The following is a 24107-nucleotide window of genomic DNA, read 5'->3' on the forward strand; positions in this document are numbered from 1 at the left end:
TGGTATACGGAAAGATAGTGGAATTACAACTCCAGTAAGATGGAGACATGGACTGACACATGCAAGGCAGTGGGATTGACGACTCCGGTAAGGAGGAAATGTGGGCTGGGGCAAGTCGGCCTGAGCTGCGGTGAGGCTAGCCGTTTCCCAGATGTTAGTTCTGCTAAGGCAGACACATGTCAGGACTTTATCTCCTGAAAAGGAGCAAGTGGACGCCTAAGAGCTGGAAGTCTGGGCGGGGCGGGGGGGGTGGGGCATGTCGCAGGGCCTCGGCAGGCATCAGTCAGCACTGCAGGACCCCCAGATTCCCTCAGACAACCTCGTGGTGAGGGCTGATGGACACCAAGGACAATCGGCCTAAGGGGCCCAATGGACAGGCTGTAACAGGGTGGGTTCCCCACTGTCCAAGGGCAGCTGAGGGTCCTTCCCTTCCACTTGCAGCCCTCCAGGAGTCCAGTGCTCACCCTGATTTTGAATATGGTCACACATGCGTTTCTAGAGGCCTTGAAATGGAGGTGCCCATATGCAGCTTGTGATTCGGGACACGGAGCCCCGTTCCTGCTAGAGGATGCACCCTGGGGTGCAGAGAGTGGCAGGTGGGGTCTCCCTACGATGTCCCAGCAGGGCTGTGTCTGGAAGCCACAGAAGTGGGCTCTGCCTGCTGCCTTTGCATTCCTCCTGCGACACACTCACGTCTCCCCACGTGGTGTGAGGACCGCAGGGGAAGGGCAGTGAAAAGCTCTGGATTAACCTTTCCAAATAGCCCCTCTGTGCAACCACCATTTTTTTCTCTAGCCTGAACCACTTCAGGTCCCTTAAACTTCCAAAAGGCCCTTGGCTGCCCCTCAGAACCATGTTGTACTTCCCTGTGTGGAACGAAACGTCCTTTGCAATTTGATCCCAACTACTTTTGTCCAGGCTTCCCTTCCATTGGTGAGTTTCATAAACTCTCGTGGCAAGCCCATAGCCTTTTTCTGCCCCATACATGCTAATCCCCTCCCTGACTCAGATTGTCTGTTCCCTTCTCCTCGCCTCCATCATCTCCCTGATGCTGCTCTGTACTTAGCATCAATTTCATGTTTAATCTGTCCCTGAGCTCCCCTCTGTCTCCCTGGCCCCAGGGACCTGAACCCACCATTTGAGCTCACCACGAAGCCTTCTTGGCTGTCCTGGGATGTCTTTAAGCATGCATAAGCCTAGGATGTATGCACCCATCTGCCTGAATATGGAACGCCTCCTTCAAGTTGGCGCCCCAAAACCCACGGTCTTCACCCCCACCCCTAGCCCAGAACCCTAACACCTGCACAAACCCCTCTCCACATATCAGGCATTTCTGGGAGTTCTACATATGCTTTAGTTACCCCATGCCATAGCTCTGACTTGTCCCTGGGAAGGATGTCAGTGTGGGGGTACAGCCGGGTGGCTGGCACCTTGGTCCACTGTACTTCCTTCCCACTAACACCAAAGTTGCGTAGTGGTGATGCAGGAAAACGGAGTGGGGCATGAGGAGGGCCGTGTCCCAGGTCTCAGCTGAGCCCCTGGGACGTGCCCCGCCAAGTGTGGGTCCTTGGCTTTGCGCAGGAAAGAATTCAAGAGCGAGCCACAGATGAGTAAAGGTAGATTTATTCAGAGAGATACATTGAAAGGCAAGAGAAAGGCCACAAGGTGTGGGGGTTGGGTGCTCAGATTAAAAGTAGGTACGCACACTCCATAGACAGTGTGGGCTGTCTCTGAAGAGGGAGAGAGAGGCGCCGTGTTGCCGGTTTTTTATGGGCTTGGTGGCTTAATATGCTAAGTGGAAGGGCCAGTCTAAGTAGCCTGGGGAAGGGGCTGGGATTCCCAGGAAGTTGGCCATTGCCCACTCTTTGACCTTTTGTGGCTAGTCCTGGGACCGCCATGGTGCCTGTGGGCATGTTATTCACCATGTGAATATATTACAATGAGCGTATAATGAAGCTCACGATCGGCTAGAAGTTAAATCTCTCACCATTTGAGCCTCAAGGCCTCCTGGGGGTTGAATCTTTCACCATTTTGATGCTAATTGCTGTAGCATGCCTTGAATGGCTGTGCCCTGCCCCCTTCCATCCTGTCTCAGTGGCATATAGCAAAATGGGGTGGGGTGGAGTAATGCTTCTTTTTTGAGCCCCATTCCATTGGAGAAATCCAGGTAGAGCACCCCACCATATTCTTACCTTGCAGAGGCTGGTGTAGCTGGTTAAGAGGTGGGCACCAAACCTTTCCTAACTCTTGGTTCATGGATATTCCTGTCCAGTCTCTGTATCATTTGCTGTGATGGCGATGAGAGAGGGGCTAGCCAGGCATGGCCGTCCTGCCTCCCTGGAGCCCCAGAGATCCTGAAAAGCCAGCTGGAGCGTTTTCTCCCTGCTCTGAGTCTCTGCAGTTTGCAGCCTCTAGAAAAATCCCAGATACCTCGCCTCTCCTCTCTCCTCTCCTTAGAAGACCTTGGAGGGAAGTTTTCCATGACAATTCAACTCATGATTTTTTCCTCACACGGGCAGGATGTGACAGAGACTTCCTCGTTTTGTTCTGTCCATCTTGGTTTTTATAGCAAAGGGCAGAGCAAGTAGCGTGTGTCTTAAGGAGGAAGGTGGGTGGGTAATTCTGCCACAGAGGAGCTGGCCTCCGTCAACCGTGCTGCCGGCCTGTCTAGGGGACCTTCACAGCTGGGACCAGGACACTTCACAATTGTCCCCTTTGCAGGGAGTTGAAATCAGCAGGATTCATCTGCCATTTCAGACCCTTTGCTGCTACCTTCCAGGTATGTGTGTGGCTCATTCTCAATGCCTGTCTAAACCTCCACCTTTCAGAAATGGGATGCAGAAAATGAGGGCTAACCAAGGAGAGAGCACAAGATGGATTGGCAGTATCTTATCAGCTGAGCCTGGCTGCAGGACAGGGTGTGTTCAAGGGGAGATGGCCATTCAGGCAGCTGCATCTGAAAAAATCCACTTCCAATTTGCCCTTCAAGCCATCTGAAGCCTCACGGAGGGTCCCTTCTGGGGGCAACTTATCTCCCTTAGAGACTAGAGGTGGAAACCCTCTGTGGGTCTATTAAAATCAAACCAAAGCAAGCCAGTGAGCATTAATTGACAGTTTGTGGAGGGCAAAGCATTGCAGCGGGTGCTGGAAGGGAAGCGGGTGCAAGGCTGCAAAAGCCCTACCTCTGGGAGCTTGCAGCTTAGGACACAGGGAATGGGAGAAGGGCGACGCACACACACAACCCGGGCTTGCAAAACTAACAAAAGCCAAAAAAAAAAAAAAAATCTTTAAAGAGAGACTCAAGAGCTAAGGGACTGGAGATCAAGAGAACACAAGCGTTGTTAGGAATTAGAGCAGCAAGAGGAGAAAACTGGAGTGGAGTTGGAGTGGGGTCAGGGAGAAGTTGAGAAGGAAAGAAGAAGGAAGAGGAAAGAGGCTTGAGAGGATGTATCTGCATTCCAGCAGCATTTCTTTGACATCAGCATGCATGACCCTTACTCCTCCTTGTGTCTTCAGAGGCTCCCTGGAGAGGAGGGAGCATGAACCCCTCCAGCAAAGCCTAGCTCCAGCCTGAGACCCCCGTCCTCTCCATCCTTCCCCCATCTTCCCCAAATATGCAACGTGTCCAGCTTCCCACCGTTCCCGGGCAAAACCTCCCCATCAGAAAAAGACTCTGAAATCCATTTACACGGTGGTGCAAATAGCTAAAATCAGGTGTTTCCCCTCTGAGGAGTAAGGATCAGAGCCTTTCAACTGCAGAGGGAGGTTGGAAAAGGCAGGCTTCAGGCAGTAAGTGGGGAGGAGGGTGCCCTTTAGAGCAGGAAGGGGCATTCAGCCCCTCGGAAGTCCCTTCAGACCATCTCCCTCCAAGACTTTCAAGACTGGTCTTTGAGTGTTGGAGGAAAAGGGACCACGAGGCACTCTTTCCTGCCTCAGAAGACGCTGTCGACGAGATCTGAGCGAAACCCTGGTTTTAAATTGTTCTATTGGAAGTGGATTTTTTCTGATTTTTTATATTACTTTATTTTATTTGGGGACGGGGAGGACTCAGGCCACTGCTTCAGTGCATGTGAGATGCTGTAAGAGTGAGCACAGGAGCTTGTGAGCAGGCAGGGTGCCTAACAGGGGTCACAGTCTGGGGAACAGGAGGACTGAGGGTGCACCCAGGCTTGACCCACAACACAGCTGGTGAGAAATCTGTATCCAGCGAAGCGCAGAGCTTGGGAGGAACCCCCACTTCACCACCTTCTCGCTGGGTGTGCAGGGCAAGTCACCGGGCCTCCCCTCCCCATGCCTCTGTAATTTGGACCTATAATAATAGTAATAATAATTCTGATATGGGTAAGTGCTTGGCAGATAGTAATTGCTCAATTTGTGTTAGTTTTTATTACTGTGGGTACAAGCGTGTGTGCGTGCGTGCGTGCGTGCGTACTTATGCCCTCCTCCCCCTGCAGCGTCAGGTGACTGAAATCACATGGGTGTATCACAACGGAGAACTGCAGTCCTGAAAGTAATTGCAGGGTCTGGGACACACTGACTGTCTTTTTTTTTTTTTTTTTTTTTTTTTTTTGAGTTATAGTCGGCTTACGGTGTTGCGTCAATTTCTGGTGTACAGCACAATGCTTCAGTCATACAGGAACATACATCTATTCGTTCTCATATTCTTTTTCTCCATGAGCTACTACAAGATATTGAATATAGTTCCCTGTGCTATACAAGTATAAACTTGTTTATCTATTTGATATACACCAGTCAGTATCTGCAAATCTCGAACTCCCAGTTTATCCCCACCCCCCGGCAACCACAAACCTGTATTCCATGTCTGCTAACACAAGTCTTGACTAATTCCTCCAAGTCCAGCTGATCCAGAAGGATCCAGACACACTCTCTGAGCCCTGCTGTTTTGGAAGGCATTCGCTACGCTGTTGCTGATATACCCTTATGGCTTCACCGTCATGGTCCAGAAGCAAAGACTGAGGCGCAAAAGAGAAGAGAAGGGAACAGGGAGAGAGAGAGAAAACACACAGCCAGTGTGGACCCTCTGCCCTGGGCTCTTTTGCTGCCAGTTTCCAGGCTTGTCGCAGACACATCCCTGCCATCAGCCAAGAGGGCAGGAGGCTAGACGGTCCAGCTGGAGCCCAGGCTCTGGCCCAAGGCACCTGTTCTGCTGGTTATTGCCTGAACAGTGATCCCCAAAAAACAAAACAGCCAGGTTCCCTTCAGATGGGACTCCAAGCTCCTCCCTGAGAGGCCCTATCTGAAGCACAGATGGGGCCGCCCCAACTTGCCCCTCTGCCTTCCCACCTGGGTGTGAGCTCCAGGGGGGCCCACAGCTCCCCGGCCCACTGAACTCACAGGCCATTGTCCCACCCTCACGCTGTGGTCTTGTCGGTCAAGGCCCTTCCGGCTCAGGGATCGCTCAGGGAGCCTCCCCTCCATGAACTCACCCACGCACCTACTCAGACCTTGGGCTGCATAACCCAGCAGTGGCTTTTAAAGTCCTGCACCTACACCCCAATGGTGATACTGCCGATGGCTCAGGACCCCAGGAACTCATGCTGCCTCGCCAGTCTGCGGGAAAAGGAAAACCAAACAGTGGAGTGGGGTGGCAGACGGAGGGAGAAGGGAGATGGAAGGGTGGGTAGCTGCAGGGTAGAAACTGCTCCACGGCAGGCCTTTCTGCTCTGGGGGTGCTGTGATGGAGTGAAAGGAGAGGGATACAGTCTCTGGAAGGAGATGGAGAGCAGAGAGCAGGTGTTTGGAAGATGACGGCAGAGAGAGGAGCTGACTTTTCTTTAAAGAGCACCCAGCCAACCCATGGGAGGCTTATTAACCCTCTGAGCCAAGCTGGCTCCTTCCATTGTTCTAGCAAAGAAATCGAGGTCAGCAAGTTACACAACCTGTCTAAAGTCCTACAAGTAAATAGAGGAGGAACTGTCAAGCAGGCTTGTATGTCTGCTGAGATGCGTCAGCTGCCCGGGCTCCCTGGCTCTCAGACTGGAAGGCATTCCCGCAGGTCCCAAAGGGGCATCAGGAGTGAGAGGGGACAGCCCTTGTGTGCGCTGGGGCTGGGCTCCCTGGACCACAGACGGGGCATGGGGAGGGCTAGATGGGATGGCTGCATTGCTGTGGCCTCGGAGACACTACTGACTCAGGGACAGCCACCAGCTGACCTCCTGGGGGCTCTATCTGAGGTCTCAGGGCTGGAGGAAAATATCCTAGGTGTGGTTGAAGTTAAAAGGCAGTCAGGCATGCATCCCACTTTGGAAAGATTAGAACTCTGTGTATGTTCCTCTCTTTTGTGGACCTGATGTTCCAGGTCAAAGGGAAGTGGGAGCAAAGAATGGAAATACATCTGGGAGTCCTTATAGATTTCCCTTTGTTTGAGCAAAGTCACTCAGTCCCAGCTCAGCCCCTACACAATGTGTGGCTCTATTCCTGGCTCCCAAACAATGGGAAGCTCAGAAGCTGCTTCCTCTGGGACGCTTTGGCCTTGTCCTCTCACAGCTCTGTGAGTCCAAGCACAGCCGACAACACCATGAGCAGGGCCACCTGTTAAAATGAGAAGTGGCTTTCAGATCTGGCTGTTATTGAAAAGAAGCCAGGCGCTGGAGCTTGTAAGCACAGGACAAAAAAAAAAAAAAAAAAAAAATCACTGAGGCAATGACAGGCACCCAGTGACCTGATGCGTGGAGTTCCAGCTCCCCTGTGGCACTCCAGCACCTCTTTGTCCCTCTAACAGGTGGCCCCCACCGCTGAAGAAAATGGTGGATTTCCCAGTCTTACTGGACCCCTACCAGCAAGTACGGCTGTCCCGCAGTCTCGTCTTCCTCGCTCACCTCCTCCACCTCCTCCTCCTCCAGCCGGGGGAGGTGAACTCAGGTAATATGTCCAGTCGGCAGCCCAGCCAGCCAGGATGTGAGCACCTCAGCTTCTGCCCAACCCTCCTACAGGGGTTCCCAGGGCTGAGGTCTCGTAGCCTCAGACCAGGCTGTGCCTGGGGCTAAAATACAAGATTGCCACCCCAGGTGTTAAGGAGCCCCGGCCCCTGAGCCCCATCCAGCCCCACAGTGCTCCTCTGCCATCCCTCCAGCCACCCACAGCCCCACAGTTCACAAGCATGGCAGACGGCATGGGAGGAGGGTGCCAGAAAATTCTTATTGGTCTGTGTTTAGGCTGAATTTGTTGGAAAGAATTTTTTAACTCCACTCCTGCATATAAGCCATAGCTTTGGAAAGGCAACAGGGACCCATCTTTTTTTTTTTTTTTTAATTGAGTTATAGTCAGTTTACAACGTTGTGTCGATTTCCAGTGTTCAGCACAATTTTTCAGTTATACATGAACATACATATATTCACTGTTGCATTCTTTTTCACCGTTAGCTGCCACACGATTGAGGGGACCCCTGTCTTACAATCCCTCATGAAAGAAGCAATTAACAGAGAGTGTAAACTAATTATGCAAATGCAATTCCCCTGAGCTGGAAAGCAGGGATACCAAGGTGACTAGGCACAGTTCAAGACAGGAGGACGGACATGACATAACCGCCTATCCAGCTGTGTGACCAGGGCGGCGAGAAAAATGTACCCAAAGATTTGGGAGCATAGCTACTAGACCAATTGGTTTTCTCCAGAAAAGCCAAGAAGGGCCATGGAGAGGAGGTGCTATTTGAGTAGAGCCTTGCAGGATGTAGATTCTCCTGGAAGATGACAGAAGAAGAGTAAACTAAGGCAAGGTGTGCCCAGGAAGTGGGCCAGCCGTCAGGTGTGGGGGCAGCAACAGCTGGAGAGAACCTGGAGAGGGAAGCTGGTAGGAAGGGCGTCAGGTCTACCCCGAGTGGCCAACAAGGTGTCTCAAATGGAATGAACAAAGAAAGGAGCCCCCATGCTGTATGGGCAGAGTGAAGGATGGGAGGGATTCATGGAGGAAAAAATTGGGGTAGGGTTAAGCTGAGCTTTGAAAGAAGGAAAGGGGGTGCACAGAGGCCAGAGGGAAGAACGAAGATGTGCCAGGTGGCAGGGAACGGCATGTGCAAAGGCACTGCAGCAGGAATAGCAACTCTCATAGGAATTGCAGAAAACAGGGAGCAGAGGAGCCATATGGAGACATCACTGAAGAGGATGATCAAATGAAAGATCCTGGTGATAAAAATCTCAGAGGCAGGATTTGGCCTTAGATAGGAAAGCCCATGAAGCAGGGAGCTCCCCGCAGATTATCTGAATACCCTTTGTTATCACAGAAGCTGTCCATGTGCATTATATAACATTAGAAAATCAGACAAAGCAAAAATGGGAACACATCTATACCCACCACACACAAATTATCACCATCAACAATTTCGTCTATCTCCTTTCAAATCTTTTGTTCTGTACATTTATGCAAATATGTCATTTTTTAATCAAGTAAGAGCATAGTGTACCTATGGTTCTGAAACTTGCTTTTTTGTTTTGTTTTTTGTTTTTTGGGTTTTTTTTTTTTTTTTTTTTTTTTTTTGCCAAAGATTCAGTTTCATTTGATGCCCTGGCCATATTTACATAGCTGTCCCCAAAATACTGTTGGAAGCCGGTTGGTTCAAACCAGCTACCAGTCCAGAACCACAAATTTCCTTGTGTATTTTTCTAATGTGGCACATTCAATTTTTTCATGACAATTACTCGTTCAAGAAACGCGACCGGCTGTCCTGTAGAGTATCTCACCTTTGTCATTTGAATGGTTTACTGTAGATTTCCGAGCTGCAATAAAACATATTTGAGGAGAGCTGATTTTGACCACTGTCTGGGTTCTCATCCTAGAGAACTTCACGGTGGTAGGCCCTGGGGAATTCGTCCTGGCGCACGTCGGGGATGAGGTGGAATTCCCGTGTCACCTGTCGCCGTACCTGGACGCCGAGGACATGGAGATCCTCTGGTTCCGCAGCCAGGCCGCTGACGTGGTGCACTTGTACCAGGGGCGTCGGGAGCTCTACGGCCAGCAGATGGCGCAGTACCAGAACAGGACCGAGCTGGTTAAGGACGACATCGCGGACGGCAGCGTGAGCCTGCGTCTCCACCGCGTCACCCCCGAAGATGAGGGTACCTACGGGTGCGGCTTCTCCTCCGGCGACTTCTCCGGGGAAGCGATCTGGGAGCTGGAGGTAGCAGGTGCGTGACTTGGTCAAGCCCCAGAGGAGAGGAGAAAAGCGTCCATTTGGATAGAGCTTAAGAGGAGACAAAGAAGGGTGGGTATAGCTCAGTGGTAGAGTGCTTAGCAGGCGCAAGGTCCTGGGTTCAATCCCCAGTATCTCCGTTAAAGGAAAAAAAATTTTAAGAAACAAACAAGAAAAGATAGAGAAATATAGAGAAAGGGAAAAATATCTCTAATTAAAAAAAAAACTATTAAAAGGAAAGGTTTTTTTAGAAAATGAACAAACGAAATGCTCATAAAGAAGATACACCAATGGCCCTTAAATGTATGAAAGATAATTACTTTTACTCATGGTGAGATTTTACTCATAGTGAGAAAAAGGCAGATGAAAGCTACAGAGATGCAATTTTTTTTACCCATCAGATTGGCAAACATTCAGCTGTTGGACCACACACTCTTGGTGGAGGTGGGAGGAAGCAGGCCCTTCTCCTACCTTGCTGATGGAGTTCAAAGTCCCGAAGCCCCAGAAGCCCCAGTGCGGGGGGATTTGGCAATAGCTACCAGAAGTGCCTGTATCTCAACCCTTTGAGCAGCAATCCCACCTCTAGGAGTTGACCCTGACGATACACCTCCCACAGCTCCAATATGGAAAAGACATATATGTATAAGTTTATTTTTGTGGCATCATTTGTCATTGTACTACAGTGGAAACTCCCTAAATGTCCAAGCTTAGGTTCCGAGTACGGTCCATCATGCTATGCAGCTGAAGAAATGGGCATGAGCTCTAAGCTGATGTGGAATGATTTCTAGGATGTTTTAAAGACACAAAAGATGCAAAGGAAGTTCTACAGCATGTTAGCTTTTGTGTAAGAAAGGAGGAGAAACACTGCACAAAAGAAACACAGGAAGGATAAACTAGAAGCCAATGAAAGGGGATGGAAAGAATGGAGAAAGGCCTGGGGCTTTTTTGATATACTTTTTAAAGTTTTATCCTTTAAACAATTTGAACATGACAATGTTCTGCACATCCCAAATATAAAGCTAGCTCCACTTGGATAGAGAGATAAAGTAGTATATGTAACAAAGGGACTTGAGCTCTGGTGGAATTCAAGAGAGAGAGGACAATCTGTTGAAATTTGTGGTGCCCGGTGGGATTTTTCTTCATCCTAGGGCCACTGTCCCTTACATTATATGACTAAATACCAGTAGCTCTTCCTGGCCAAATGGCCTCCTCCTTATTTCCAAATGCCTTTCAGAAGTAGTCCTGTCCCCCACATGCCACCACTGATTTAGACTGTCAGTTATAATCCATAGGTGGAGGGCTGCCAGCCCACACATGTGTTAGGAGCAGTCACAGTCATGATGCCTAATGGGTGACTGCAAACGGTGCATGGTGGCATGAACTTCACATACAACTTCTGGGAAGGAGTCTGACCTTTCCCACTCCTCCTGTCTCTCACAGGGCTGGGCTCGGACCCTCATATCTCCCTTGAGGGCTTCAAAGATGGAGGCATCCAGCTAAGGTGCACTTCCAGTGGCTGGTACCCCAAGCCGCAGGTTCAGTGGAGAGACCATCAGGGACGCTGCCTGACTCCGCAGACTGAAGCCATTGTCAAGGACGCCCAAGGCCTGTTCAGGCTGGAAACATCTGTGATCGTCCTAGAGGGGACCCACAACAACGTGTCCTGCTCCATCCAGAACTCCTTCCTGGGCCAGAAGAAAGAGTTTGTGGTCCACATAGCAGGTCAGTGGGTGCCAGCGCACCCTCATCTTCCCAGTCTTCAGGTCCTCGGTGTCCATTACTCCAAAGGCCATCTACTGGGATACAGTGGCACGAGGGCCTGGCTGTGTGTGGGGTGGACTAAACTTGACCCCTGAAAATTCAGCAATGACATCAGGAACCTCCTGAGAGTACCGCTGACAACCCACACAGTAATTGGAGGAGGCCCCAGAAAGCCAACATTAGGAGCCAAAGGCCATGTGCTAAAATCAAGAAAGTACTCACTAGATGTCATTATGAGAGCCCAGGCATTCCTAATTTTGTCCCTCAGACAATATTTACTGCGCACTCACAATGTTCCCCAAACCCCTGACCTCAGGTTCCCATTCCAGTGGGGGAAATAGACATACAAAAGAATAAATTAGGAGGGAGGGGACAGCTCAGTGGTACAGCATGTGCTTAGCATGCACGAGGCCCTGGGTTCAATCCCCAGTACCGCCATTTAAAAGATAAATAAATAAATAAATGTACTCACCTCACCCCCAACAAACAAACACACACACACACACAAAAGAGTAAATTACACTCACAGTGAAAGAGAATGTGACAATGAATGTATGCACGTTCATATATAGCTGAAAAATTGTGCTCTACAGTGGAATTTGACACAACATTGTGAAATGACTATAACTCAATAAAGAAATGTTTATATATATTTTAAAAAAAGCATACATTACAGCACACCTTAGAGGGTGTTAGGTTAGGTGAGAGCAAGAAACAGGAAGCAGACAAGAGTGCTAAGGTGGGGCAGGGTGTACATATGGGTTTCAAAGTGGTGGATCAGGGAAGAAGACTGCTAGGCAATGAGTTGAAAGTGAGGACATTATCTAAGATGAATGTTCTCTTATGAGGCACCCCTGCCCCCTGAAGGATTTAATGTTCATGGCCCCTACTGTTTTAAGTCTTGAGGATAAACCTAACAAATGGGCCATGTTTCACATTGGCCCAAATCAACAGTTAATATTATCACAAAAGAAAAAAAAAAATCTCACCCTTATAAATGATAACTTGTCCTCAGGTAAGAAGACTTGACAGAACCACGTGTCACACACAGTTCACCCAAAAGTCACCTGGTAATTGGGTAACTGGTAACATCTATGTTAGCTAATTGTATTTATCCAAAGGAGAAATAGGACATCTTGTATCTCCATGACGAGCGTATAATTATGACCTGGAACCAGGTGCCTAAGCGAAACTCCCAGGAGACCTGGAGATAGGGGCGCTTTATCCTTGATGTTTCCATTTCAAAGAGATGGCTCCGAGCTCCTTAAGAAAAGTATTCCTGGGTTATAAAGCTGGGAAGGGGCTTAGCTTTCAAAAAGATTTATATACATCTCAAGAAGATACAGAAAGAACTTAACAAGTTTTCTAAAGGAAATACTCTAAGAAAAGGGAAAGGGGCATCTCTTTCCCTTTTTGCACCAGGGGAAATCCAATTTTTAGATTTGTTCTTATCCTTGGTAAAAAGTGTGAGTCACCTGGTTATAAGCAGGGAGGCCATTCAGGTAGAGGCCCCTCTGGTAGAGGGGACAGCAAGTGCAAAGGTCCTGAGATGGAAATGTGTGTAGCTACTGGAGGAGCTGGAAGAGTGCAGGACAGGCTGGAATAGAGGGACAAAGTGAAGATTGCAGATCACGGAGCCATAGGACCCTGAGCTCTTTAACCCCTAGGTCAGTGCATCTGTGCTGAAGGACCAATCCTTTGTGGCCCAATACTTTTGACCAGGACAATAAAAATGCAGTACCAGAAGAATAAAATTAAAAAACAAAGGAACACATTATGTTAAGTGAAATAAGCCAGACACAAAAGGACACATATTGTATGATTCTCTTTATATGACGTACCCAGAATAGCCAAGTCACAGAAAGGGAAAGTAGGATAGAAGTTTCTAGGGACTGAGGGTCAGGGGAATGAGGAGTTAGTGTTTCATGAGCACAGAGTTTCAGTTTGGGAAGATAAAAAAAGTTATGGTGGTGATGGATGTACAACCATGTTTATATCCTTAATGCCACTGAATTATAAGCTTAAAATGATTGATAGTAAATTTTGTGTTATGTATATTTTACCATGATAAAAAAAATACAAAGAAAAAAGGATTTTAAAGACCACTGAGATAAAAGCACCGATTTCTTATAATTACCTTCAGCAGACACAAAAATATTCTACTAAATGGCCACAAGAGTTTCTGAAGGGTTACTCTCCATTTTTGCACTATATCTTTACCGTCTGACCACTGTCCTTGCAAGCCTTGTGCCGCATTCTGCAAGAATCGGGGAGATGACGTGTAGATTCCTCAGAGCTGGTAGGCAGCAACGATTCACTGGGTTTCAGATGTCAACCCCGTGGGCTCTTATGTCCTTCAGATGTAAAACAAGAGTGGGAAGAAACAGAGGGAGGTCAGGGCTGTGGTCACAGACATTCCAAGCTGGAGAACTGGGCGGGGCCCATCACTCCTTCCTTTCGCATCCTTCAGTTTGCAGTACTCTCCCCTTGGCACTAGCAAGTTCAAGTCCTCCTCTGTTCCCTGGGTGCCACTTCCCCAGGGCACTGCACAGTAGCTCTCATGCCCATTTTACAGATGGCTAAGGTAGGGGCCCAGGAAGGACCCAACTGATCACTCGAAAGGTTTTCTGGTACTCAGTATCCAAACTACTCTTGTCGCTTAGTGTGTAGTGATGACTAAATCAAGACAACTCTATGTGGGGTGTTTTGCAGATGTATTTTTACTTAGAACATCCCTCTGGAAGAGCATTTTCTTCGGGACTCTGGTGGGACTGCTGCTACTCCTGGCTCTCCTCACAATACTGGCGCTATGCTTCTTTGAGAAGCAACGGAGGTCTCAAGGTAACCAGGCAGGCATGGGGGCTGCCCTCCTGGAGCTGGCTTTGCCCAGGAGGGAAGCGGTGGCGGTGGCGGCCATAGTGGGGCACCGCGGAGGGCCCATTCTGCCTGGAGGCAGGGCTGGAACGGGACACGGAAACAGGCAGGGGAGTCCACACATTCAAGCCTGCTCCTCTTCTTTCTTTCAGAAAAGCTGAAGAAGCAGGCAGAGAAAGACACAGGTAAGCAGGGGGAAAGGTGCACTCTTCACCCCCATCCCTGCCCAGCAGATGTGGGGACACCGGCTGAGGACGCGTAGGTCACGCTGGGAGGCTTGTGAGCAGGGCACAGAGAGGGTGCAGCAGAGGTTTTCCTCCACTTCTCCTGCCTCGCAGCCCACTCCTCCTGCGCGTCCAACTCTGACTCGTTCTCCTGAGCACACGGGGCTCCCAGTCTGTGCATTTGGGGGAAGCAAGGCCTTGACTGATGGGGCTTTTCCGCTTCTCTTCATTTCTTTCTCCAGGAAAACTCACAGCTGAGCTGGATGCTGTGGGTGCTCTGGGTGCTGTGCCCACAGTGGTGGCTGTGGGCTAGTGGGGTAATCCAGAGCAGATGTGGTTTAAAAAAAAAAAAAGGTCAGAGATTTTAGGACCCCTTTGGAGAGCAATGGGTGGCAATGATCTAATTCTAAATCCATCCCCGCCTGCTGTTCCACTCCCAAATGGGCCTGTGCATACCTGCCCAGGATGCCTGACCGAAGACCCTTTGGATAGACTCTGCCAGGCCCTCCTCTGCAAATTATATGATTCAGTTACAATTCCACCATTACAGGTCTACACCCTCTGGTTCGTCTTCCTGGGATGTCCTCTTTTTAATGCAAGTGTCACTGGAATGATGGTATCTTTAATTTGCACCAAAGTGAAAGTAATTTATCCAATCCACGTTATGCCCCAGGGACTCAGCACCCAGAAACCATGAGGGGAGCAGGAGGGAGTGAATCCAAAGGAAGAGGGGATGGAGGAGAAGGCCACCATGGGTTGGGGAAGACCTCAAGAACCACCTTGCCTGCCCCAGTAACACTCCAGACAAAATAGTGATGTTGGAGAAAACTGTCTTGCAGTCTACCTGGTCAGGCAGGGGAAAGCAAACAAACGACAAAACCAACCAACCAAACAACAACAACAAAGACAGTCATAATAAGTCATTAACACCATAGTCCAAATTAGTGTATAGTGCTGCCTCTCCCAGGAGCACTATTAAAAGAGAATGTAGAGTGAAGAAATCAAAGGAATGCATTTCTAGTGGCAAAATATCAGTCTTGGTATCGGCCAGGGGAAATAATTGAGTGGAATGTCCTCCCAGTTCCTTACATAATACACCCTGTAAGTGACCCTGAGGCTCGCACAGGGTGTGCTCCGTGCCTGGACTTATGCAGGACTTCTTCCCCAAGAAAAGCTTAAGATTTCAGGGCAAATGAGAAGCAGCCTCTTCAAACCAGACCTGAGTCCCCAAGAGAGGCTTCTCACGATCAAGATCTCTTTTCCTAGTGAGGGTGGATATAGCTCAGTGGTAGAGCGCATGCTTAGCATACACAAGGTCCTGGGTTCAATCCCCAGTACTTCCACTAAAAAAAAAAAAAAAAACCAAACAAACAAAAATTCCAAAACCCTCTGTTTCCCTTCCCAGCTCTGTGCAGACTTCTGCCTTAGAGCAAAGAATAGGATGAGGAGTAAAAATCTTGTAGATGGGTGGTGCCGTAATTGGGATGGGATGGGATGGGATGGGATTGGGATGGAGCAGTGGTTTAAGGCAAAGAAAACTCTTTCCATTGGCCCAACTGCCTTAGGAAGGTGATTCCACTCATCCAAAGGCTGACATTTTCTCTGTGTTCTGCTTACAGGGAAGCTTCAAATGGAGCTTGGTAAGTGATCGCTCTTCAAACTGTTTCTTCTTGTCCACCTTTTAGCGCCTGGTTATCTGTGTGTGTTCTTCTCACCTCCCAACCAGGTATGATGGCCAGGCTGGGAGCCAGCTGGCTGTGTGTGTGGGCGGCAGGAGCAGGGGTGGGAGTAAGATTTGATGTGTGGGTAGGGAAGCCTGCAGGGACCTGGTGTTCTAATTCTGTTTTTCTTTGGCTGCTCCAGACTGGAGAAGGGCGGAGGGCCAAGCTGGTGAGTTAAGCTCATTTCCTTCCCACTGTCCAATTTATAGCTCAGCATCGCAGTCCCCGGCTCTGCTTTATTCCACAGTTACACACATGTATTAATCTATGTCACTTGGGATAGCTTATATTTATTTTTAAATACATATTTATATTTATTTTTATGTATTTTTATTTTTAAAGGTTTACTTTTCTATTTATTAATTTTGTCCTGAGGTATAAGCATACAGTAAATCACTGCTGCCAATCCTGGTTGCACATCAGATCCCTGGTGTCCACGCTCAAAGACTGTCACTCATGGTCCTGGAGTAGGCATGTCACTTTATATGTAAATATTTCTCCTTGGACCTTCTTCTATTTCCCCCATAAAGCAATCAGTCTAATGTGTATATTTTGTATGTATTCTTGCAAAATGTGAATGTGTTTTGCGCACATGCATTTTAGTGCCTGCAAATGACATTTACAGTCTCACGCTGTTCCCTGCTTTCCTCATTCATCACTGTGTCTTTATATCCATTCCCTGCTGCCGCATGTAGATCTAGTCTGTGTCTCCTTGCGGCGGAAAACTCCGTTTTACCCAGCCACCCTCCTGGAGTAGACATCCAGCCTGCTTCTAACTCCACACCACCTCAAACAGTGCCGAATGAATAACCTCAAACGTGCTGCTTTCTGGCCCTGTGTGGAGATTTCTCTGGGACGTATACTCAAGAGGGGAATTGCTGGCCCACAGGGGATGTGTCCTTAAGTGGGATAGAGGGGTCCCCTGAAGGTAGTGCCATCATTCTCCACCAGCTGTGTATACAGGCTCCATGCGCCCACATCCCTTGTGAGCCAGCTTCCTAAATTTACCAGTCAACAAGAGTAAGTAATGGTTCTTTTGGTCTGCATTCCTCTGGACATTAAAAAGTTGAAGCATCACTTTATATGCTAGCTGGCTTTGGGGGCTCCCTCTTCTGAATAATCATGTTCTTTGCCCATTTTTCTTATGGCATTGCTATTATTTTCTTGTTGATTCACCAGCCCTGGAGGAAACTGGTGTCAATGCTGAGATATAGAGCCATTTGGTTTGCAGGAGGCCCTCATGCAATATTATTATTATCATCATCATATAATATGACATATATAAGATATTAATCCCTCATTGGTATTACACTTCGTAAATTCCTTCTTCTATTCTGTCAGCTGCTATTAGCTTTGTCCAATGGTGCCCCTTATTAAAAAATAATTAAATTTGGTGCAGAGGGTATAGCTCAGTGGTAAAGTGCATGCTTAGCATGCACAAGGTCCTGGGTTCAATCCTTAGTACCTCTGTTTAGATAGATAGATAGATAGATAGATAGATAGATAGATAGATAGATAGATAGATAAAATAAACCTAATTACCTACCCCCCTAAAAAAGCCTAAAAAATTAAAATAAAAAATTTAAAACAGTTAAAAAATAATTAATTTTGAGAAAGTTGAATTAATCACATTTTTACCTTATGGATTATGTTTTTGAAGTTTTGTTGGAAGCAGATCTTCCTCACACTTAGGTCACAAAAATATTCTCTTAAATTTTCTCCTATTCACTTTATATACATTATGCGTAGGTTTTTAATCGATCTAAAATTCACCGTTTTATGTGCTGTTAGGTGAGAATCTAGTAATTTTTCTTTAAATATAGGGTCAGTTTTCCCAATGCCACCTACTACCCACTTGTGATTTTCCCATTGATGTGGGCACCACCTTCAGTGCATTTCAATTCACTAAATTCAATTGCTATGTCTTGTTGGGTCTGTCTTTCTGTCTTTTGGCCACCTGTTACTTCATTGTTTTTACTCCTGTGGCTTTTAAAGAACCTGAAAGTACAAGTTCTCCTCCATTTCCCCTTCCTTTTTTTGAAGTTAATGGATCTTTTTAAAATATAACCTTAAGGATAAATGCATGAAGTTCCTTAAAAAAAAATCCAAAAGTAGTTTTACATGGGTTGCTCTCAATTTATAGTGATATTTAGGGAGAACTGACATCCTTATAGAATTGAGTTATTCTATGCAAGAACTGTATATTTTAAAAGTTCTACTGGTTATTCTGATGCAAAAATCAGGGTTGAAAGGCCTTGCTGTAAGTTGATGGGGCTCTGAAAATGTCTTCCATTGCTTTTGCATTTTATGACTTTGGTAATCTCTTTGTTGTAAAATACAAGATAAAACAGAAATCCACAAGGATGGCTCATAAGAAAAAGGGCAAGATAAGATGTTTGGGGGACCTCTTCAGAGAGGAGCCAGGCTCAGCTGGAGCCTCTTGGGGACTGAGCCAGGCAGAGATTGAGGCTTCATTTCCATCCTTCAAAGGCACCCCACAACTGCTTGTATTGGTATTTGCCTACATTCTCTGTCGCCCCACCCCACCCCCAACCCCCCCACCCCCCGCCATTCCCTGCACACAGCTTTGGTATAACCCAGCACTGATACCAGCCCCCTACCCGATCCCAAATTCCTGGGGAGATGCTGTGGTGGACCCAGACCAGTCTGGATCCAAACCAGCTATCATGGTGGGAACGAGCTTATTTGGGTTGTAGGCGTCCATCATGCATCTTGAGCCCCGCTCAGAGTTCCAGAGTTACTGACTCAGATCTCTGAGCCTCTTTTTCCTCTCTGTTTGGTTTCAGAGTGGAGAGCAGCCCAACAACATGCAGGTAACTGAAGCCAAGGAACTGAATCTTAATCAGAAGAGAGGTGTCAAGATCTGAGATTAGAGGACGGGTCTGTCCAGGGGCCATGTATGGGGCGTGCACACACAGACACACAAGCCCACTTGCACACACACACACACACACACACGACATGACACATATGCCTGCACACTTACGTGCTCGTATGCACTCGGGATTGCACTCACACAGGCACACGTTTGTGTGCACACACATGCTCCCACAAGCACGTAGCTTTCTGGGTTTTACTAGATTTGTTTCCATCAGGCAGATAGGCTGCTACTAAGGGCGTGTTTGCCGGAGAGAATACAGATTTTATAAGGAAACTCCCAGGTCATCTGACCGAGGGGTCCTCTGGTTATCATCCACTATATGGGGGTGCTTTTCACGGGGGTGGGGTGTTGCAGTGCAGAGTACTGGACTAGATGATCTCAGAGGTCCCCTTCAGTTTTAAAGTCCTAAAATTGCTGTAAAACCGAGGCCCAGAGCTCATCGTTACCGAGAACAGAACCAGCTCTGAGCTCCTTGCCGTTGACGAGGTCTTGAGGAAAGTGAGCTCGCCTCCATCGCCACAAACCTACCTCACTGGCCATCCCTGCTTTGCGTGGCACCATTGGAATTCAGGAACCTTCTAGTTCAGGAAAGAAATGGGACTCCGCTCATCAGTTTCAAAAGCTAGGGAGTGACTCACATGCCCCTTCAGTCCCGGGATGGGGGGAGGAGGGGCTTCGGGAGAGGAGGTGACTATTCCATCCATGCTCCATAGGGAGAACTCGAGGTTTGCCTGTCGGCGGAAAGGGGATGGGGTTGGGTTGGGGTTGGGGTTGGGGTGGGGGCACTAACCCTGTGCCTCTGCGCAGTGGACGTGACCTTGGATCCTGGCTCCGCCCACCCCAGCCTGGAGGTCTCAGAGGATGGCAAGAGCGTGTCCTCCCGCAGGACGGCGCCGGGCGACCCTCAGCGCTTCTCCGAGCAGACGTGCGTGCTGAGCCGGGAGCGCTTCTCCCGGGGCCGCCACTACTGGGAGGTGCACGTGGGCCGCCGCAGCCGCTGGTTCCTGGGCGCGTGCCTGGCCGCGGGGCCGCGCGCGGCGCCCGCGCGCCTGAGCCCGGCGCTCGGCTACTGGGTGCTGGGGCTGTGGAACGGCTGCGAGTACTTCGTCCTGGACCCGCACCGCGTGGCCCTCGCCGTGCGCGTGCCGCCCCGGCGCGTGGGCGTCCTCCTGGACTGCGACGCGGGGAAGCTGTCCTTTTTCAACGTGTCCGACGGCTCGCACATCTTCACCTTCACCGACAAGTTCTCGGGGGCGCTGTGCGCGTATTTCAGGCCCAGAGCCCACGACGGCAGCGAACATCCAGATCCGCTCACCATCTGCCCGTTGCCAGTTAGAGGGACCTGCGTCCCCGGAGAAGAGGAGGCCAGTGACGCCTATATACAACCCTATGAGCCCTAGGACCCCGCCCTGAGCCTGTGGCGCGGCGCGCTCTCGTGACCGCAGGACCGGGTCCCCGGCGGCTTCCTGGATGCCCGGCTCCTGCTTTGCCCTCCCGCTTCCTCTAGAGTAAGCAAACACGCCGACCCCAGTGTCTGCATCGACATCAAACTGCCAGCAAAGCCTCAGTGCAGCAGAAAAGGGGCAAAGGGTGACCTTTGCCTCTGTAGACTCGTGTGTGCACGTGTATGAATATGATTTTCTTAAAAAAAAAAAAACAGGTAATTCCAAAGCTCATTTGTGTGTATTGTAGGATAGAGCAAATGAGAGAGAGAAAAAAAAAGATTCATGTTGCCATGGTGTTCACTGTGGAAGAAGGGAAAGAAACCGAAATGGGGCAAGCAGAGGAGAAACTTTATTGGACAAGGGTAGAAGTATCAGTTACTTTGTATATTTTAATATTTTTGTATATATTTTCCAGCTCTAGGAAGGTCTAGGAACAACACCACCTCATTCATAAGCAATGAGTTCACACAGGGCTCAGATCCTAGTTTTCAATGTCGATTCCCACTGAAATGAACTTGGAGAAATGGTGAGTTCCGGGCATGGAGCAGAGAATGCACAGGTAAATCTGGAACATCTTCTGCCTAATGTACAAATGTGCTCAAAAACTGGTGGGGTCATAGCAAGAAGGAGCTAGGTCGAAGCTGCTCAATTCTGGGACAATTTGAACATTAAAATGAATAGTGACAAGAATTGTTCAACAAGGAGTTGATGAAATAAGAAAATTTACTAAGTGTGCTGAGAGGTTTCTTCAGTCAGAGAAAGGAAATAAAAAAAATACAGAAAGGGGAAAGGAGAGAATGAAAGTAATTGTGAACTCGTGGTTTTTACTATGTAATAAATGGAACACACATATGATAGATAGATAGATAGGAAGGAAGATAGTGTGTGCACATATGTATAGTTCCTAGGTCTGTCTGCTTTGAAGGCTTAAAATCAATAACACCCCTATAGCAATGAGCACACCTGTCACCCAGAACTTGGTTTTTTTAGTACTATTTACCACTAAAAGGAACCAAGACTACTTGGAGAAATGGCGGAGTCCAGGGCTGGGGCAGGGAAAATACAAGATGGTTGTGATAATCTGATTTATATTAAGAAGTATTTATTTGGCCTTCAATCTAAATTTTAGAACTGAGCTTCTAAACCCTTGGAATTTCCTAAGTGATAAGACTGATAAGGGTGTCTTTGGATATTCATAACAAGCCTCTTTTAACCACACCTGAGTTTATGTTAAATGAGATAATCTTGGAAAGCCAGTAAGGAAGGGACTGGTTTCCAGGGGAACCAGCTATGTGATCAGAGGGCTGTGATTTAGCCCCATCCCCATCCCTTACCTTACGGAGGGGAGGGGGTCTGGAGTTCAGTCACCATTGGAGTGCCAGTGATTACATAGGCAGTCATGCCTATGTAATGAAGTCTTTCCATAAAAACCCCAAAAGACTGGGTTCAGAGAGCTTTCAGGTTGGCGAACACTTGGAGAGGTGCTCAGAGAGAGCAGGGAAGCTCTGTGCCCCTTCCCGCATACCTTCCTCTATGTATGTCTTCCGTCTGGTTCATGAGCTCTATCATTTTATAGTAAACCAGCTGTCTAGTTAGTAAACTCTTTTCCTGAGTTCTGTGAGCTGTTCTAACAAATTAATAGAATCCAAGGCAAGGGTCTTGGGCATCTCCAGTTTACAGTGGGTCAGCCAGAAGCACAGGCAACCTGGACTTGCAATTGGTCTGTGAGGAGAAGGGGGAGCCTTGTAGGACTGAGCCCTTAACCTGTGGGATCTGACACTATCTCTAGGTAAATGGTGTCAGAATTGAGTTAACAGCTTGAAGGTGTTGAAGAAAAAAATAAAAAGAAATACAGCAGAAGGGGTCTAAAATATCTTCTACTGCAAAGTAAGGAAGTCCTCCAAGAATGATGGGGGGATGTCAACTGGAGAGAAAAGCCAGCCTGAAGGGACTCCCACTGGCCAAATTTGACCATCAAAGTAATTAATGGCAGTTACAGATTGAATAAAATAGGAATCTAAACTTATGTATATCTACACTGATAAGCATAAATAAATGGGGGAGAGGAGAAAGTCTCAACACAAAATACTACTTATTTCAAAAGTACGAAACACATCAGCTTTACAGTGAAGGAGCCTGGCAGACACCATCTTAACCAAGTGACGACTTAACATCACCAGATATGCCATGAATTTATGTGATGTGTCTCCTGATACAGTGCAGTGAGAGGAATACAACAGCATAACTTTTGAGGTATTCCTGCCCCCAAAGTTTATGCATCAGGACGGAACATTGGACAAACCAGCTGATACTCTTCAAAAAGGTCAAGGTCAGAAAAAAAAAGATAAATTAAGACTAAGAAATTGTTTCCAACTGAAGGAGACTATGACAAACAAATGTTATAGGTGACACTGGGTGAGATTCTAGACCTACCAAAGATATTATTTGGAGAAAAAAGAGACACTTGGAAAAAATACCTCTGGATCAGATAGTAGCGTTGGATAAACGTTAATTTCCTGATTTTGATGTGGAAGAATGTTCTTCTTTTAAGAAAATAATACACTTATGTGTTAAGGAGTAATGGGATATGATGGTCATTTTCAAATGGCTTATTCAAAAATATAGTAATACATGGAGTGAATGATAAAGGAATACAGAGGTGTCTGATAAATAGTTAATAACTGACTTTCTGGGGGAAAAAAATCTGCAGTGTTTGCTAACTTCCGTGGTGCAAATAGTCCCACTGTGGCTGATTTCAAGTTGCAGATGTGACTTCACTGATGGAGTTGGGAAAAGATCCCCTCGATAGGCTGTCATGGGACGTCAGCTTCGGCGCGTCACTGGGTTTATAGCTTCACATAGGGTATTTGATCTATTGCGATTTCTCCACCAAATCAAATACGTGCATTTTTTGAGCTTATGAAGGTATGCTTGGCCACCTGTGATGATAAAATGATCGCCTTATTTACGTACCATGAATGATATTCAGAAAAAGGAAGTTTTATTTTCTATAACCATTCACATTGTGTGCAGATATTTTAGGATCCAAGTCACAAATGCTTTTGTGGTAACATCTAAAAATATGTTCCTTGACCATATGTAACCATGATCTATTCCTTTAAGATTTGTGTGTATTAAAGAATAAAAGCGAATATATGGCTGATACAAAAGGCAACACTAAATTATTTAAATAACCAATAGCTCCATTAGCACATTTTAAATAATGGGGAAGTCCAGCCTTAAGGTTGAAAGGGATCTTAGACATTCAGCTACATGTTTTGTGAACCACAAAGGCCATGCTGGAGGCCACCTAGGAAGCTGGAACGTTCAGAATACACACCCATCTCTTTCCAGCTCATGCCCCATGACCTTCTGGACAGATTCTAATAGTAGGACATAGTATATTCAATTCTCCCCACAGTTCACATTTGTCATGCAACTATCCCTCAGAAGTTGGAAAGGGTAAAAACACAGCACTTACGTGTGGATCCCAATCCAGTGTCCATCACACAGCTGTGATGTGAGGCTCCCCCGGTCTGAGGCAGCCTTTGGGATGGTTAACTCACGAAGACTGGTAGAGCCGAGAGAGGACTTCGACTTTGACAGCAGGGAACGCGTCAAGCTATCATTGGCTCCATAGGAACCTTACATGGGAAGACACAGATTTCCAAGGATTGCGCCCATTTTTGGTGGGCTTATAAATTGGCGCAGCCATTCTGAGGTCAATTTTGGTAACATCTACCAATTTTTCAACATGGACATCCTCTGACCAACGATTCCACGTCCAGAAATCTGTTCTACAGAAATATTCACAGCAATATATAAAGATACAAAAGGATGCTCGCTGCAACAGTGTGAAAGCCGAGGTTGGGGACCACTTACTGGCTGCTAGGAGACCAGATAAATATGTCTATTCAGACTAGGGGGTCTATTCAGACTCTGGCCCTATACATTTTTATGGGGCACAGAAATTTTTACAGGGAGTGTATATTGCTTATTTAAAAAGCAAGCTGATGACTCTTTTCCTTCTGCCTC

General features: G+C 47.6%; 2 protein-coding genes across 3 annotated transcripts in view; one reads left to right on the forward strand and one right to left on the reverse strand.

The window, feature by feature from the left end:
* The window catches only part of ZFP62 (ZFP62 zinc finger protein), a 46031-nt gene extending 43596 nt beyond the window's left edge, over positions 1–2435 (reverse strand). Inside the window, exon 1 of the mRNA XM_032477230.1 lies at positions 2193–2435. Within this exon, the coding sequence (XP_032333121.1) occupies positions 2193–2256 (64 nt within the window). The 5' untranslated portion in view covers positions 2257–2435. The remainder of the gene's footprint in view (positions 1–2192) is intronic.
* Positions 2436–2568: 133 nt separating this feature from the next.
* BTNL9 (butyrophilin like 9) lies at positions 2569–23237 on the forward strand. 2 transcript variants are annotated; one of them, XM_032477243.1, is made up of 10 exons: positions 2570–2779; positions 6743–6882; positions 8793–9140; positions 10586–10867; positions 13619–13747; positions 13933–13965; positions 15624–15644; positions 15868–15894; positions 18533–18559; positions 19435–23237. In XM_032477243.1, the coding sequence occupies exons 2-10, from the start codon at positions 6765–6767 to the stop codon at positions 20025–20027; spliced, it is 1578 nt and encodes a 525-aa protein (XP_032333134.1). In that variant the 5' UTR covers positions 2570–2779; positions 6743–6764; the 3' UTR covers positions 20028–23237. The 2 variants fall into 2 exon arrangements, with proteins under 2 accessions (XP_032333135.1, XP_032333134.1); XM_032477244.1 differs by lacking the exons at positions 18533–18559; positions 19435–23237 and adding an exon at positions 16421–16745 and having other exon boundaries at positions 2569–2779.
* Positions 23238–24107: the final 870 nt, after the last annotated feature.

This window comes from Camelus ferus, chromosome 3, assembly GCF_009834535.1.
Source record: "Camelus ferus isolate YT-003-E chromosome 3, BCGSAC_Cfer_1.0, whole genome shotgun sequence".
Taxonomy (NCBI): domain Eukaryota; kingdom Metazoa; phylum Chordata; class Mammalia; order Artiodactyla; family Camelidae; genus Camelus; species Camelus ferus.